The 17697-nt window shown below is 45.1% G+C and overlaps 1 protein-coding gene across 2 annotated transcripts in view; it reads right to left on the bottom strand.

Annotated features, from left to right (window-relative positions):
- LOC126536551 (cell adhesion molecule Dscam2-like) overlaps positions 1–17697 on the bottom strand; it is a 243031-nt gene that overhangs the window by 31860 nt on the left and 193474 nt on the right. For both annotated transcript variants that reach the window (XM_050183566.3, XM_050183565.3), the window contains exon 4: positions 9475–9621. In XM_050183566.3, the coding sequence (XP_050039523.1) occupies positions 9475–9621 (147 nt within the window). The remainder of the gene's footprint in view (positions 1–9474; positions 9622–17697) is intronic.

The raw sequence follows: 17697 nt of genomic DNA on the forward strand, positions 1-17697 counted from the left end.
AATGGTTGCTTTACGCCCCAAAACATACAAGCAGATAGTACCCGACATTCGCGAAATACACCAGCGTGCTATCGAAGCAGGGCACGATCGAGATTATCTTTCAGTGGTTTCCGTTTAACTGTGGCATTTTCTGCAACAACTATGCTGACTAGGCTGCCCGGTCTGCTCGCGAAGACACCCGGACGCTTTCAATACCTTTGGCGAAGACTCTGTCATGGAACTTCAACTGCTTTCCCGCCAAATGAGACAATCTTTCTGTAGTTCTGCGAGTGTATTCGATTGCCGACTGCTAAAACTGGACCCGTCGCTTGGGCTACAAGTGCCTTCTTGCCTTTCCTGCCGATAAGAAATGTTGCTGTAGCGCTTATGTCTGAGAGTAGCGTTTACGAACGATTGCTCCTACCGTATCGGAACAACCGATAATGCGACGGCCGACTCCTGTAGGTGCGCGCACGCCTCTGCGTATCCATTCTGGCTAGGACGTCCAACGCATCTCTCTCCATTTTGTGAGTCAAAGATAGTCGGACCATGGCTCAAAAAGCCGCCCGTCCATTGGTGCAGTTGTTTAAGTTCACCGACATGAATGACCGTTTGTAGCACTCCTGCGCACCCTCCAGCAGGCACGCACAGTTCACCCTCTCCATGTCTTGTCCTTGCCCGTTGTCGCTTTTCCTTACCTCCTGTGTAGGGTAGCAGGCTAGATGCTCGTCGGGCTAACCTCCCTGACTTTCCTTGCTTTATCTCTCTTTCTCGGGAAGCAGGTAAATAAAATGCTATAATACTGGTAATCCTCTGCAATGCGCCTTGCAGGATACCGTTTACGTGCCTCTTCGGGAAATTAGCATTACTCGAAAGCCATCGCCACGCGACCCTCGTAATCGAGGCATGCCTGGATTATACAATCTCCGAAATCGACCCGCTTTTCATCATGCCATTTCTGAGATCGGCGTCGCTTACTATTGCACTATCTCCAGGGCCGGCTCACCTTACTCTGCAACAAGCAGATTGTGCAGATGCGCCAAATCTCGGGTAAAAAGCACACAAAGTCTCACTTTAATAAAGTATCTATGCGTATGAAGGCGTGCATTAGTCTGACTGTAGCTATTTAAGTACAATTCGTTGTTGCGTTGTGCAATTCCTTAGAACATAAAGCCGGCCGCAGGCACATGTGCAGCAGTGGTTCAGACGGGGATACATATATGCCGAGTGTTGTCCTGTGGGTGAGCTCTTGGGCAGGATATCAGCAGCATATGAATAGTCTTTATCCAGTGGACAAAGGACTGAGACATCTCTATGTAATCCAGGCAACGGCCGCAGAAGTACTCGCTCTGGTTCCTACATACTTGACCTGCAAGTCCCCACGTTACATGTAACAGTTTATTTGCCTTTAATGTACAACATTGCTTGGCGCTCTTTGGCCATGACTGGCCCTTGCGCCACAAAACCCTATACATCATCATCATTAATGTACAACTATATGTAATGCACCGCAATTTATACACCACGGAAATTTTTTTTTAAATATGGAAAATTAGGCTTATACCAGTATTCGTACGTAAACCAATGGAAGTGCTCCGTTCAAGAGCTCGCCAAGTTCTTTACCATCGTGCAGAAAAATGCCGATAGCGCGCAACCCCAAGCTTCCCAAGTGCATCTAATGATTCGTAGCGCTGCGCTCTCAATAGGCTCATTATCAGGCACAAACTGCAATATCAGTTCCCGCCTCAACAACAACGTCTCCATGCGACAACGTGCGGAGGTGGAAAGCGAAATTTTGCGGAGATACTTTCCCTGCGCCTGGCGAGACGAGGAACGCGAATGTAATTTAATTACGGGGAGGCGAAGAACAGCGTCGCTACACGACAGCGCAGCGAACCTCGCGAAAACCAATTAACGAGCGTAGTGCTTTGTGACGATTGCCGCTACCCGCAGCCTGAAGGGAGAAAGAAAAATGAAAGGAAGTGCCAGGAACGCACTTGCGCCTCTGCAAGAAGCAGGGAAGCGTAGCGATTGTCGACGGGCAAAGCGGTGTAAGAAACGCGAAACAATGAGCGTGCGGACAGCGTAGAGTCCCACGCGCAATGCATCCGCTGTACTCTCAATGGCACTCGCAAAAAATCGGAGGCCGAAGAAGAGGGTGAGCTGGGAATGCTCTCTACATAGCTAAAGCAGAAAGAGGAATAAGGGAACAACGTTGTGGAATTGCAAGCTCCTCGCCCTCAGCAGCCCTCCCCTACACGCGCGCGCACTAATTACGAGGCAATTTTATATCCTTCGATAATCCGATAATGCCCAGTGGCACGTCCACTTTCTCGCCTGCGCTGTTCACGCTTGACCCATCAATACGGACTACACAGGCAGACACAGCTCGGATCTGCGCAATTATTCTGTTTGTTAGGAACAGTGCATAGCGTAAGAGAAAAAATTCTGTAAATACGCAGAACATGCTAATTAATAATAATAATAATAATAATAATAATAATAATAATAATAATAATAATAATAATAATAATAATAATAATAATAATAATAATAATAATAATAATAACCAAGAAGAGCTTCCTTCCAGGAAGCGAAAGAAGTAAGACGGTCTTGCACCAGCAGCAATCATGCACACAGAGTCGTTCGGCAGGGCAGAACGACGTGGAAGAGACAAAGCAGAAGGAAAGGAGTCAAAGAAAAATTAAACAAAAAATACGGGATAGGGATTGGGAACAAGCCCCTATAGTTAGCTGGCAAGCGAATCCAATGGGAAGAGGGATGGCGAATGGCTGCGTTTCACTCGATTGCCTCAGGAAAACGCAGTCCCTTTGCTGCGAGCAACAGGGAAGAGAAAAAAAATTAGCAAAGCGACACAGAAACGAACCATCAAAGGGTCGTAACGCTCATGCCCTTTTCCGCGACACCGGACAGTGAACCGTGAACAGCGCACCGCAGCGTACCCGAAAAAGTTTCAGGAAGCGCTGGCCGGAAAGGAGACGTGAGAAATGAAAAAGAAAGGAGGGGTGGGATGGAATGGAAGAGACGACAACGGACGAAAGCTGGAGAGCGATGGAGGGCGGGTGAATGTCGTCGTTGTCACCCGTGTCGTTCGATTCTCTCGCATCTGACCGCCCGTGTTCCGGCTGGCTTGCCTTATTTTTTTTTTTCGAACCTCAGCGTCGAGCCGACGCAGCGGCGTTTGGCGGCTGAGAAAGGGAGAGTACGTCGCGCGAACCGCGTCGAATTTGAAGCGATTTCGCTGCGGCTGCAACGACGAGTACGAGTTTCAGCGCGGAGAACGCCGGTGGGGAAGGACGGACAGAAGGGGGGGAAACAGAAAAATAAGATCATGCGGAAGAGTATAGGCGAGCGATTTCGATCGTTCGCCTCTGCAGAGTCCACATATAAAGCCAGCGAATGCGTTGTAAGTGAAAGGTGGATGCGAGGAAGACCGTGATCAGCGTGGTCTCGCGGCGCTTCCCCGCTTCCTCACCTCCGTATCCTCCTCGCCCCGGAAACATTTGCGGCCGAAAGAGCAGTGGCGCCTGACTATACAGCACCGATCGCTGTCCTTCGGCTCACAAACGCCGTCTCTCTTGGCGCGGTCGAAGAGTCGTCGGTCGATAGGTGCGACGCTCGACGCCTCCCGCTTCCCGACGCTATTTCTTTCCCTCTCCCTTTTTTATCTAAATACCTGAGTTATTTTTGGTTCCCGCTCGAACCACGAGGCAGGTCATACATCACTCGCTGGACCGGGCGCAATCATGTAGACCGCTCTTTCAATTCTTCGCTCACCCATTGTAAGGAAAGCGTCGACAACACCATCATCTTTCGGGAAGCGAAGTTTGGAACTTTCGGTGCTTTCCACAAGCACTTATCACCGTGGCGCACAGCCTTGTTCTCGATTTTTTTTTTTTGCAGAACACCATGTCGAGACAGTACTGTAACGATGATAGGTTCTTACTGCGTTATCAGATTTCAAATTGGATACAATTATTTGAAACGTGGATGAGCAAATATATTTATTTCAACATCCGCAAGAGTCTACTTGTGCTGGACGTATTTCGGGCAGCCGAATGGTACACCTGCAGTTGCCTCTGGGCCAATGATTTAAAATCAAAATAGTGTTAACGCCTCTTCATTGCCTTGCTGAAAGCTCTTGGCAGCTCATAGGTGTCTCTAAATTACACCGACTTCATAACGAAGTAATGAATGCTATTTATTGCACTTTTGGAATATTTACTTAACTCTCTTGAGCCATTGAGTGCGTTTCACGGCTCGTATGCCCATTTTTGGCAAATCCCCCAGAATAGCTATGTGGAACTGTGACACCAGTGGAAGAGAATACTTAAATGTGGCTAGATGTGTGTCTTACTTCATTCTGCATGCAATTGCCATCGTAATCCGTCCCTCGAAAAACATCGTGCATTGCATTCATCCTCGTGACATCGCTACCTAGACTTGTCAGTTAGCACCGCCACTTGATTTGGAGAATGCAATCTGTGCAGTGACTGCACTGCCTACTGTTATAAAATTGCAAGAACTTCAAAACTTTTGTTTCATAAATTGCATGTGGAACACGATTTAGGCGAGTGCGCTTGGCACGTTGGCTCACGTGCGAGAAACAAATTATCGGCGTCAATAAATGATGCTCGGTATTAATTAATATATATTTTCTGCACTTTCAGCATGCAATTTTTAAGAAATGAAGGACTGTCTTGGATCGGCTTACTGACGCTTACATTGAGAAAGAAATTCAACAGGAGCCGACACTCAGGTAAAACGGGCCGCAGCAAGTACGTCGCGCCTAGTGCTCGCATCAACCGTTAGCTGACGCGAGAATCGAAGAAAAAGGATGTGAAATCAACTTAACTGGCAGTATATAATATTCTTGGTTATTTTTTCCCTCTCACAATAGAGAGTTTTGCGTGTAAATGAAATTGTATTTTGCGACTTATTTTTCCTACATTACCTAGCGACAAGCCTATGACAGGCCAGTCGCCCCCTCACGCATGCGTAATGTGCAAGACAGCCCACCGAAGCGAGCAAAGCCGGCTGCGCATGTGAGCCTTCACGTGTTCGGCGTCCCATTTGTCTTTTTTGAATACTTAAACATCTCTATGCCTACTCAGCGAGGAAACCCGCCCGTCTGTCACGTAAGACGAATTGCTATCAACAGATTAATGTACAAGAAACAGAATGAATTTGAAAGGAAATAAATTCACTGATAGTTACGATACTCCTTAATGCGAAATATGTGCGCAGCTGTATACGTGTTTCCTTTTCGCGATGTATTATCTGTATTTGTCCTATGCGCGTGACTGAATGTCGCGTAACTGCCTCTCTAGTCGGGAGATCGCGAGAGGCGGCGCGTGGGTGACTCGTGGCCGCGATTCACACCAACCGCCGCAGACAGACCTCTGCTCAGGCTGCGCTTTGTTTCGATACAGATGACGCGCGGTACTCAGGCGCCATCTCGTAGCCATTGTTAGCGCAAAACCCTCCTTGCGCGGCACAAGAGTTTTTTTCTCACGCTTTCACCATACCCTTCTCCTCAACTTTCCTGCTCCCGATCTCTTCGCTATCGCCCTCTTTCATCTTCCACTGAGCTCCGTGTTCGCTTTCATCCTTCGCTGTGTTCGTTCGCTTGGTTACGAGCGACAACGCTGTCGCTCGCCAGAGGAACGCATGCCTAAGGGAGGCGCTCTAAAACGTTGGCGGTGGTGAGTTTTAAACCTATGACCTCTCGCTCAGAAGCCGGATGTCTCGCTCTTTGGGGGAAACGGCCATGCTTGCAGAAGGTGAATATACCCGAACCACACGAATGTGTTGTACGATCGGTACTCAACAAATGTGAAAGGAGAACAGTTTCTACGAGGGCTTTCTTGAAAGATTTGGCGATGGCGGAATAAAAGCCAGCTCTAGGACAACATGTAGACCCGATTTAAAGCGTTGCAGGCATTAGGAAAATTCAGATTTTGCGAAAGTGTGGTGTACACACGCCACTGCACCGCTGCGCTTCTTGATGTAGCTGTAGTCCCGGCGTATTGCTGCGTTCCTGCGGCGCTTCCACACAACACTTCTGCGCTATTGGTCCCCGGCAAAGTGGGAAATTTTGTTAGACAGTCTGGGCTGCATTTCGGGCAATAAAGGTCTAGGGCAGAGCACCGGAGGTTGTGACGTAGTTATCGAAAAACTGCTAGGCCGTGTTGGCGAGTTAGTTTAGCGTGTACTAAATCGTTCTCAGATGCGTTTACGACGCTTCCTATGGGGCCCAATATTATTGTAACCTTTTTCGTACTTCTTGGGGTACTTTTCGGGCGCGCTGGCCATACCGGGCGTTGTGACGCATTTAGCAGAAGTCGGCTCGGCCATTGTGGCGAACTTGGTTTGGCGTGTATTGAATCTTACTGGGACACGTTTGCGACGCTTTCTGTGGGCCGAACATTATTGTAACTTATTTCAGTACTTTTTCGGAACGGTCCGCAGCACAAGGCTTTGTGACGCAGTTACTGAAAGAGAAGTCGGCGCTGTAGCACAGTTTATCCTTGGTTAGTTTCGCCTTGACTTAACCTAACGGGGCAAAGCTTATGACGCTTTTAATGGCCCCGCGCCTTCCCACATACACCCAACATATACCTTCTTTGGGTACTCACGCTTGTTGAAAACGCGATTCCAATTTTGCAATCAGCTCACTGCGATTGGTCAAAAACGTTTTTGGACTAACCCCACTTCACCTGTTTGTCACGCGACGTCATGGAAACCGCGATAGCTCGCCATCTGATATGACGTGTACACACGGATTATGCATAATTTGACTGAACAAAAGGAAAACAATTATTTCTGGTTTGACGCCTTTTCCCCATTAGCCCTCGGGTATTGGTCAAAAGTTTTCGGGCTGTACCCACTTCACCTGCGTCTCACGCGACCTGACAAAACCGCAGCAACTTACCGCGTCAAAGTGACGTGTACGCGTGAAAGATGCATTAATAGGCAGAACAAAACTGAATTTTCTACTGAATAGCCGCAGGCTGCCCCGTTCCGAAAGGAATAAAAGATGGCTGCTGCCGACCACTCCGACGCTCGCTGCTCGCTCCTGCCAGAGAGCATTGGTTTATTTGCGTGTAATAAAACTTTTTGCGTGGCCGCCTAACGTTTTCGAGAACTTTTGGCAGGTTTACGACATCGTTTTGCTGAGGGCGCTATTCTGGACATTCCGCCATTTTCTTCGGTGCGTGACGTAGGCGCGACGCAAACAAAATGGCGCTGGTGGCCCAGTTTTGCTTACGTAACGTGACGCCAACTTGACGTTTCGCCTAAGAAACTGAAATGAAGGCACTAGATGTAGCGTTATCAGTAAAGCAAAACAGTTTTCTTCAGCAGTGAAAATAAAGCAGCTATTTCAAAGCGTATGATTATTCCGTCGAAAACGCTTCTCGCTTCCGTCGTCTGCTGCGTACAAGCCGTCGTCTGCTTCAATAGCTAGGATGCGTGTCCCCGGAAAATGGAATGAGTCATCGCATGTTGGCGCCAACGCGCTTGTTTTCTTGCTTGAGACCACCCGCCGTGGTTGCTCAGTGGCTATGGTGTTGGGCTGCTGAGCACGAGGTCGCGGGATCGAATCCCGGCCACGACGGCCGCATTTCGATGGGGGCGAAATGCGAAAACACCCGTGTGCTTAGATTTAGGTGCACGCTAAAGAACCCCAGGTGGTCGAAATTTCCGGAGTCCTCCACTACGGCGTGCCTCATAATCAGAAAGTAGTTTTGGCACGTAAAACCCCATAATTAAATTATTAATTATTATTGCTTGAGACAACATACGCGACCTACCAGTGGTGATGCGCGCACGTTCTAGGCCACGTTATCGCTATCGCATGAAACGCAAGTGACTCAGCCCGACTCGGCTGGCTGAGAAACGGACGAATATCGCCGATAGCGTTGCGCGCGCCAGAGATATCCACTAGCGCGACGCAAGCGCCGGCGCTGCCATCTCTTGTTCATTTCGCTGGTTACTCGCACCGCGGGAGGACGCCGCCTTGCGTACATTTCTTTTTATAAATTAGAAAGAGGCCATTGTCATAACTTTTGATTGTGCGAAAAGGCATTAATCTTGATTACAATACAAATGCAGCAGTGAAAAGTGGACAACAGTGCCGAAAGTTTGCTATGTTTAACCAATATTATTTCATATAAACGCGTTCTTTTAAAAAATGATGGCCGCAAACACGAATGCCAACACCACCCGACAGCGATGCAAAAACTATGAGCACGCATTATGAACAAAAGATTTTCGTAGCGCCAAACGACGGGGAAGATGTGGCGGTACGCATTCCTCTCGGCTGCCATTGCATATGGCTGCTCATTATCATAATTCGCGCGGCTCGTCGCAGCAAAAATTATGGCGGGAAATCTCAGCAATGGCGGCCCAGCTCAACGTCACGCATTGTCAAAATGACGTTTACGAAACAGCCCTTCCTGTGACGCTCCTCACGAGATATTCCTTCAGCCAATCAGCAAGCTGGCATGGCGCACATCTTGGATCGCCACCAGATATTCGCGCAATTGCAGATGCATTGCACTGGCTTCTGCACGCTACCGCTCACAATCTTTTTGAAGCGCTAACATCACAATATATCTGCCAAGGACCAAAAGAATGTATTAGTCCATAAAATTTGCAGCTCGACGTCACGTTTCGTCATTTTGATGAAAACGCAAAATGACATTTCGCCAAACTTCCGTTTCCCGGCACAAATTTCAAGGCACGTGAGCTCTCCACAGCCAATCAGAGAGTAAACATGGCGGATAAAGACGGCCGTGCAGCCGCCATGTGTGTCGAGAATAGAACCCCGAGTCTTCTTTACCGAGGATCCGTTTTAGCGTCAATCTTAAGCTTCCGTTGCATGCCGCCGTGATTGTCGACGAGCCACAGCAACCTAAGTAAGAGAAAGCGGACCAATCGCAGACGCCGGCACCACCCTCTTCATCCGGTTATCGATATTCAATGCAGTGGTTCGGCCCTATCGAATCCTTCTTCGCTTGAGCATGCTCCTCGCCTCTTGTGAGCCAATTAGATAAGACAAGCCGCTCGGTGCAGGTAATGTTATTCATTTTTCAAGCAGACAAAAGTGACCTCCTATGAACGAGTGGAGCATTTGATTCGTTTTTTCAGACAATCCTGCGGGTGATCGCCCGACGTTGCATCGGTGGTCACGCAAATTTGACGTCAGAAGATTGGAATAAAAAAACATATTGGAATAGTTTTACGTTATACGACCCCATATCTCGAAAACATTCGCTGTTGATGGTTTATTTAATTAATACAGCATCCAGCGATAGGCTCAACCACATCGCAATTTAAACATGCATTGAAGAGGTAACTTCGAGTTCGACCCCTCTATGTGGAATACGTAAGGCGCAGCATACATCTGTTACCACTCATTGCAATGTATGTAATGCTAGGACTGTGGACAGGCAGATAGCGGTCACTGACCTTGCAATATGATCCTGGCAGGCCTCGTGTTGGCTTTCGTTGCGTTCGTGGTGTGATCCAGCACTTGGCACCGGTAGGAACGCTCGGCATCGCGTTCATCCACATCGTGGATGTAAAGTTCACCGCTTGGGTACAGTGCGTACTTCCCTGCACAGCAATGAATACGCCAGTGAGCTTATTGAATAGAACATTATCGCGTATTCGTTGTGGTTTACACTCACGCTTATAATGCCCACAAAGAATACTGGCCACCCATGGAGCGCTCGGAAATAGATGTTACGCAACGAAACTTTTGGCTCCATATCCGCCAGCAACTTCTAAATTGTGTATAATGGTAGGAATGCTTGAGGGCTTCAGCTTCCGAAGTCTCAAACAGTCTCCGTTGATGCGTACTTTGTGCAACTGCATTCATATTAGTAATTCGTTCTCTCCCTCGTGCCTTCAGTTTAAAATGGTGTTGCCATGATCGCAAATATATGGTTTCTTCCAAACTAACTAATTCTTGCCACTAAAGTCATCACTGAACTGTTTCTATGTTTAGCGCCATGCTCCAAATCGGGAATTTTCAGACTTGGTTCTTGGTCTTTCCAGTAGCATAAGAAGTTTGATTGTTGGACTAGGCAGGGCCAATGATCAGAAACGTTTAGTCTGACTTTGCGGAGCCCTATTTTTAACCGTAGTGGCACCACGGAATTATTTATGCTTAAAAGCCGCCTGTTGTTTCACTGGATCAGCCAATTCATGCCCAAGTACTTCCCACATAATGTCTGACAGCCTTAGTGTTCCCATGTAATTGAAATCTATCGTAGAGTAGTACATGTAATATATAAGTAATCGCAATGCAAGATAAATATGTTCCGAAATTAGGATAAGATTGTCGGCATTAACCATAACTCAACCGTCCTATTCACAATCAAATTATATAGGTACCTGATGCTATCCAGTACGCTGCGCTGCCACAACACAAACCTTGCACACTGAGTGTGAACGTGTGAACTAAGTGCTGTGCAAGGTTTGTCGTTGCGGGTCAGCGTAATTTTGCCCTAACACGCGTATATGAGACGATCTATTTCCAATGGGGTGCCGATATATTTGCTTGCAGGGAATAAAGATTTTCTCAATGAAACAAGTGCGTATACGTCCACAAAAGCTATCTTGCAGTAAAAATGGTTATGAGTGCCGTAACCATCGAGAGAGAGGGAGCATCGAGCAAATTCTCTGCGCCAGTAATTTCCAAAATCACTCATAAATCGTACAGAATCTTCAGCAGAGAGTCCACCCGGGCCTCTATTAAAACGCGGGTACCCAAAATAAGGAACTCGTATATACTTATTTATTATTAATCATTAGAACCAATTCTTAATTAATTTCAGGTGTGCTGCAAGTGAAGCCATGTCATCTATGCTTCCTAAGTTCGCCGAAGTCCGTCTTGCGACAACTTAGTTTACCTTGCCGTCCGAACTTATTTGACTAGATGGGTTCTTTGTGCTTTAGCCTTTTCAGCACTTCCATAGAATGATCTCCTATACACTCGCAACTTTTCTAGGCCTAGTCGTCCTGAGAGAATTTGCTCTGCGTGGCACCGCCTCCATGTCGGAAGTCCTCCATCCTAGTGTCATGCATTTCACGTACTCTTATTTCGTGTACTCTGTCGGCTCAGAGATGGGGCGCCGCGTTTTCAATGCCGGAGCTCATACAGTCCTGCAGTCCAATAGAGTCGTCGCCAAGGGAGCAGCAACGTTTACCGTCCCCTTTCGCTTGCTCCGAATCCTTCTTTCCTATCCCAATCTTCCTCATGTGCGTGTTGTCACCCTGTCCCAACTTTCCTTTTATTAAGCGATCCTTAGCTTTACCCATTGCACAGGCTCACATGAGCTATTCCTTATATGCCCTAATGAGCATCGGTCTACCGCTTTACTATGGTAACGAAATCTGGTGACCAACTCATTTTGGCGCATGCACTTGTCACTAAGAGAAACGAAAAATAAATCTAATTTTAGCTCTGCAACGTCCGGACCTTTGTACAGCTATTCCTCGTGTGAAGTCGGTTATTGATTACTATGCACTGTGTTTTTTTTTATTTTTGCAGCTGAGAAACATGGCGATGCTTTTATATACGGAGTGACCATTTTCAAGTTTTCCAGAATTTTTATAAATCGCGTGTTTCTGATAGCACAATTCTTCTCCTTGAGTTGGATTATTCCAGGGGATGGACATTACTAGTACGAGGAATCGAAACACATATTCATTCAGTCAACAGAAAAATACTATTTCACTTCTTAAGTAATTACTTTGCGGCACAAATTTAATTTACAAATTGCAGTCGCCGAGTTTGCAAGACGTATTCACTTGAATGTAATCTCCAGGTTTACACCAGTTTCGGGATAATATTTCTGAAAGTGTAGGACGAAATACATCAGCATTCCAGTTTATTTTATGCTTCAATGGATAAAATAGCATTTTGTTTAAAAAGTGAAATAACATTGCATTTTTAGAGCGAGCTAGATGGCGCATATCTCCAAACTGCTGTCGTTCTGGAAATTCATTCCAAGTGGACACCACTTGAAATCTCACCGGCTACAATTCGTAAATTGTAATATGTGCAGTGAAGTAAATAATTAAAGAGGTAATTTGTGACTTTGTTATAATTCGTCGAATTTGTGTATCAATTTCTCGTACAAGTAATGTACATTTCTCCGAATAATTGAGCTCAAGGAATGGAAATATGTTATTTGCAATGGGCGATTTTTCAATATTGGGGAAAGCTTAAAAATAATCAACCCGTGTACATGATATCATATACTTGTGTGTATACAAGGTCTTTTATTTTGTTCTTTTTTTAGGGGCGCGAGCATTTAGTGACACTCTAGTTTCTTGCGCAGAACTTGCGGGTCCCCTAACGAGACAACCGTTGAGGAAATTCAAAATAAATCAGAAAATAATTGAAAAAATAGTACAGTGCAATATTCCTGGGTTCATAGCAATATCAGAGCATACGTTTACTTAAAGTTGAGTTACTGAAGCGTCTGAAAAAATTAGAACTAATGAGAAATCACTGAGATGACGCGAACGAAATGCAACATAAATCAGAAAATATAGGGATAAAAGATACGGCAGTACCAAATTCAAAGGTTGCGTTATAGATATGATATCAGCTTAGTTGCAAGCTGAGTTACTGAAGGGTCTGAAATAATTAGAACTAATTAGAAGTCACTGATTACCGCCCAACAAAGCACAGAATCGTATACTTTACGACCCACCACGCGAGCACGACTTTGGAAAAATTCCTGGAAACCCCGAAGTAGAAAGTTCACCTAAATAACATCAACACCGAGGTGATAGTGCCACTAAGAGACACCGAAGTCAACGATTAGGGCAGCGTATAATTCTGTTTTTTTTTTCTTGCCTCACCAGATTTTCAAAAATAGCCTATGGTAGATAGCACATTTCTAACCCTTGAGCAAAATTACTCTATGAGGTTGAAATTAACATTACGAGAAATCAAAATGCCGAATTGAATAATTAAAACACTAATATTAATTATTTTTATATATAGTTTACGGCACCTATTACAATGTACAGATTGCAGCTGGTGAGCTTAAGAGCCACATCAACGTGGAATGAATTCTGAAGATGGGACCTGTTTGGAGATATGCGCCGTCGAAATAGCGGCAAAACTGCATTGTTGTTCCACTTGCTTTTTAAAGAAAACACTCTGTTCAACCACAAAATTATCTGGAACGTCAACGCATTTCATCGGAAACCTGGAAAGTTATCTCAAAACTAGTGTAGTCCTGAGAATGCTTTCCAAGTGGATACTCCATCCGAGCTCGCCTACTACAATTCGTACATTGAGATATCTGCCTTAAAGTATTCAAAAAAAGGTTATTTAATATAGTTATGCATTTTCAATTTTCGAATATGCACTAGTCATCCAGTTCTTTTAGCTCAAGGGTTAGAATTGTGTGATCTGCCACAGGCACTTTTTTTTTAGTTTGGTACAGCTAAAAAAAAAAAACATCTGGCATATAGTATGCGTGTAGTGTTTGTGTTTTTGTACAGTTGCCAAGACAGCGGATAGTTACTACATTCTGTGTTTTTCCTTGAACATTTAGTCCTTGTCCAACAGAAGACCAGATTCACGCTTCTCAGGCCAACTTATCCGTGTGTCCTCCCATTAAACTCTGTTGCGACTCTCTCTGCCTCTTTCTCTAACTCATTTATAGGTCATTGCGAACTCTTGAAAGCAAGCAATAAATTTTTTATCCGGCTATAATGTGTGACAGTTTGCTAGCGCTTTACTACGTTGCCAATTCTTTTTGACATGGAGTACATTTATTAGGCTCAGTTTCACTGGAGTGTAGCTGGCAATGAGAGCACTTGTTGGTTTAATTTCTATAATTTTATTACAGTATGCTACTATGATGCCACGCAACCAATTTAAAAACACGAAGTGGAGCTTCATATTGCCCTATTTCAGAGCAATTTCGTGTAATCTGTAACACTGGTGTTTAGATAACGAAAAAAACAAGGAGCGGTAATAAGTATGTGCTTCTGAGCTTATCGTATGATCGTGAGCGCCACACGTTATATCAAAATTAAATTTAGAATTTCAACTTTATTATGCTTTTACGAAAGGAGGACAAAACTACTTACACGTACGGTTGACGTTTCTGACGAAACTTACAGCTTTTTTCTGAAACTGCATCTACCGAATGCTGGTGAGTATTAACACTCTTCACAATAAGGTTCTTTATTACGAAGGAGCCTTAGCCCTGGCAACCTCTTGTCACACTTAGCAATATATGAAATTTTTGAGGGTCAAGACCCCATTTTAAATCAGGTTTCCTTCAGCCTCAATTACCGCTGCCAATGATATCATAAGAATGTGATCCTCCTTCCTTCTTAATTCATCACAAATTGCAGGAAATTTCAGCTACCTTAGAACCAGCGAGGTCATTGAATCGGGATAGAACTAATTGTTCAATTAGATAATCTTTTATACGGACTCCATTCTCTTACTTGCATTATATTACTTATTCACAGCATTAACATAAATATCGTTTTCTGACAAAAGTGCCATGTTAACCAACTTTCAACCACAGCTTTGCGCTGTTGAGTTCAAGGTCGCAGGTTCGATGCTGACCGTGGTAGTCGCATCTGAATGAGCGCGAAATGCAATAGCTGTGGTGTATTTATATTACGCTGCACGTTAAGGAGCATCCGGGTAGTCTAAGCTAAACCAAAGTCCTTGTCTTGGACATGACTAATAGTCAGATCGGTGTTTTGGCACGTAAGAACTCAAGCACATTATTTTACCAACTTTCACCGGATTTGTTGCGCAGTAAATGCATCTGAAACAAAAATATTAATGAGTGCTGCAGTGGATTTATGATTATGCCTAACGATTTCGGAGACAGCGTTAGGCGCACCGCGCGTCTTTACCTAGGTCGCGACTGACGTGCACATTTTATCCCTGTAGCTTGCGCAATAGCGAGTACGAGGCAGATGGAATTTAACCTTGGCTTTCTCACAATTTTGTCTACAAAAGACATTCCGAAAAGGAAAAAAAACGAGAATAAGATACGTATAAATTAACATATTTGAAACGCGACAACCACTCCAACTCGCACGCTTCTGTCCTCTAATCTCGCCAAGCAAAGAAATGTACTTAAAAGTGCGGAACAGAAGAACGTTATGTACCACAATTTGGAAATATTAAACTTTCCTGGTTCACTTAAATTTTTCTTTTTTTTGCGCTGGCTCTCTCACTCGCGCATCTGCGAATACGCTCGCGGAAGCGTAATTTCGCAGCACGTTTCTTGCTTTCTTCGAAACGCGTCACCTACACGCCCCATCGTGTATCCGCTTAAGTGGCTCTAGCCTTTCGCCGCTTCTGCAAAGAGCCGCTGAAGCACGATGAGAGACAACCGGTGCGATGCCGAGCTAATCTCTTCCCCTTCCCGCTTTCTCTCATTCCTCTGCGTGCTACTTTTAACCCTTCATCAACGCTGCTCCTCCCCCCCCGCCCCTCTCGCTTTCCTTTTCGCGTTCTCGCGCTTCTCTCAGCTTAATCTCCTTTGCGTGGTTCTTCCTCCCAACTTGCTTTTATTTCTCTCCGACTAGCTCTGTCGGCGACGCGTGCGGAACCGTACGTGCGCTCAACGCCGGCTCAAACATCTGCAGTGGACGGCACGTTTCTTTTATGTTTCACTTTAGGTTTCCCAATGCACAGGAACCGCCTTCTTCTCCTCGTTGCTGAATTACTTTCCGCTTGATTAATGCTCTTGCGTTGAAGTTTTCAAGCGCGTCTGTATTTTTTTCTTCTATGTTCTTAATTACGAGAAGCACAGAGCGAATGAACATAGTAATTCCACAGTGCTCAGCTTACTCTTCAGGGCGGCTCGTTATATGTGAGAAAAAAGGCCTCACATTTGCTTTAGCATGCGGGTAGTAGCGCGAGAAACTTAAATTCGATTTGTGTGTGTTCTAGCTCAATGGATCGGGTAACTACGCTGCTGCTGTCGAAGACTGCAGGCTGATCCTTGCGATAGTAAAGTCACTGCTAACGTCGTATAGAAAGAGACAAGCCCTCAGTTTTTCAATATCATGGTCACTTAGCATAGATAATTGCATTCTGTGAAATCAAGGACGCCAGCATAAAATACGCCACGAGCAATTGTCCACAAGAAATGCAAGCAGAACACTTTCTGTCTACACCACACAAAACTGTCGAAAGCAGCACAATTTGCCCAACTAAAAGTCAATGAAATAGGGTTGCGCTCACTGCGTATGGCTCCGAACTGCATGTTGCACTCGAAGCAAGAGTACGATACCCTGTGAGGGCTAAGGCGCTCTTATTTTTCCGCGCATAGGAAGGATGAGGGAGTGGCCTTGAAAGAACCGGTGCCACAAACACTGATTGGAGCTTTTAATGGCTGCCTAGGTAGAACACAAAACAGGAAGTCGGATGACTTTAGCATCCCTGTTAATCCTGCGATAAGGTGTTGCAGTATCATATATTAGCGGTAAATATTCAAGATGGTAACCAGCCTTCGGGTGTGTAACGTTGCTAGCTATCGCTTCCAGTATTGTTTAAACTGCTAGATCTTAATTGAGAACGCTTGCGTCTGATTAATTCCAATGACAGCTCAATGGCAGACGCTGTGGGAAAGAGATTGTACTCGTTCACTGAGTCCTGTTTTGATTTGGTGTTAGCGTGGTATTTCAGTAAAGTCTGACGCACTTCAGCACATGAACTTGTTGGTTAGACGTTGCGGCTAGCAGCTATGTGTCAAATTACGGATTACAGTATCTGTAATCCCTTCGCACGAAGTGCAAAATAACAATTCGGGTCTCTTGTACTATACCTACCACAGTGTCCACTCAGTAAGTGTAGCGATGGCAAGAGCGAATATGCGTGTGTTTCAGTTAAGTCATCAGTGTCATTACTTCTTTCGATGCATGCATGTGGTTACATAATGCGTTATCATCATAGAAAGTTTACCACTTTCAGAACATGGTGTAGCTAGACCCACGAAACATTGTGTGTGTATGAAACATGTCGCTGTGCTTTACTGCTACCTTTGTCATTCTCCATGAATGACTCTTTCCTTGCGGAGAAGATCAATGTGCCTGCACTCGAAGACTGCACTGACCGTTACTGTAACACTTGGCGCTTTTTTAAAGAAAAACATTATCTCACTTTTCCCTTCAACTTTGTCTATACACCTATCTGACTTATTAAACTGTACTGATCCGGGGGCAGTGTAATCAAAGACAGGCCAATTCTGTTACGAATGCGTGTAGAGTATGCGTCTTTTCAATAGTTTTAATTTTAACTGTAACTTGGGCCGGTTCCTTAGGCAGTGAAAAGTCACGGTAACTACCCGAATCATAGGTTATACCAATTGAGATAACGAATAAGAGTCGCCAGAGCACATTTCAACAGTTTTACTGGGAACTTATCACTTGACTGACAATCTTTCTTCGATGGTACTTATTCTTTGTTTCTTGCTTTAGAGTTAGGAGGTTTACACTGTTCTGCACATTACTTATTTTCTTCGGTCTGGCGCTTACGTCAAAGTAGGGGTGTTTCCAATTTGAATTATGTGTGCATCAAAGAAGATACATTGTTACGAGTCATAGGATAGCGTACGATGCAGCTCACTAAAAAAGGGAGCAACGAATTTGTGTTTGCTGCTGTCCTACTCGTAAGTGCCG

The sequence above is a fragment of the Dermacentor andersoni genome, chromosome 4 (genome assembly GCF_023375885.2).
Source record: "Dermacentor andersoni chromosome 4, qqDerAnde1_hic_scaffold, whole genome shotgun sequence".
Classification (NCBI taxonomy): Eukaryota; Metazoa; Arthropoda; class Arachnida; order Ixodida; family Ixodidae; genus Dermacentor; species Dermacentor andersoni.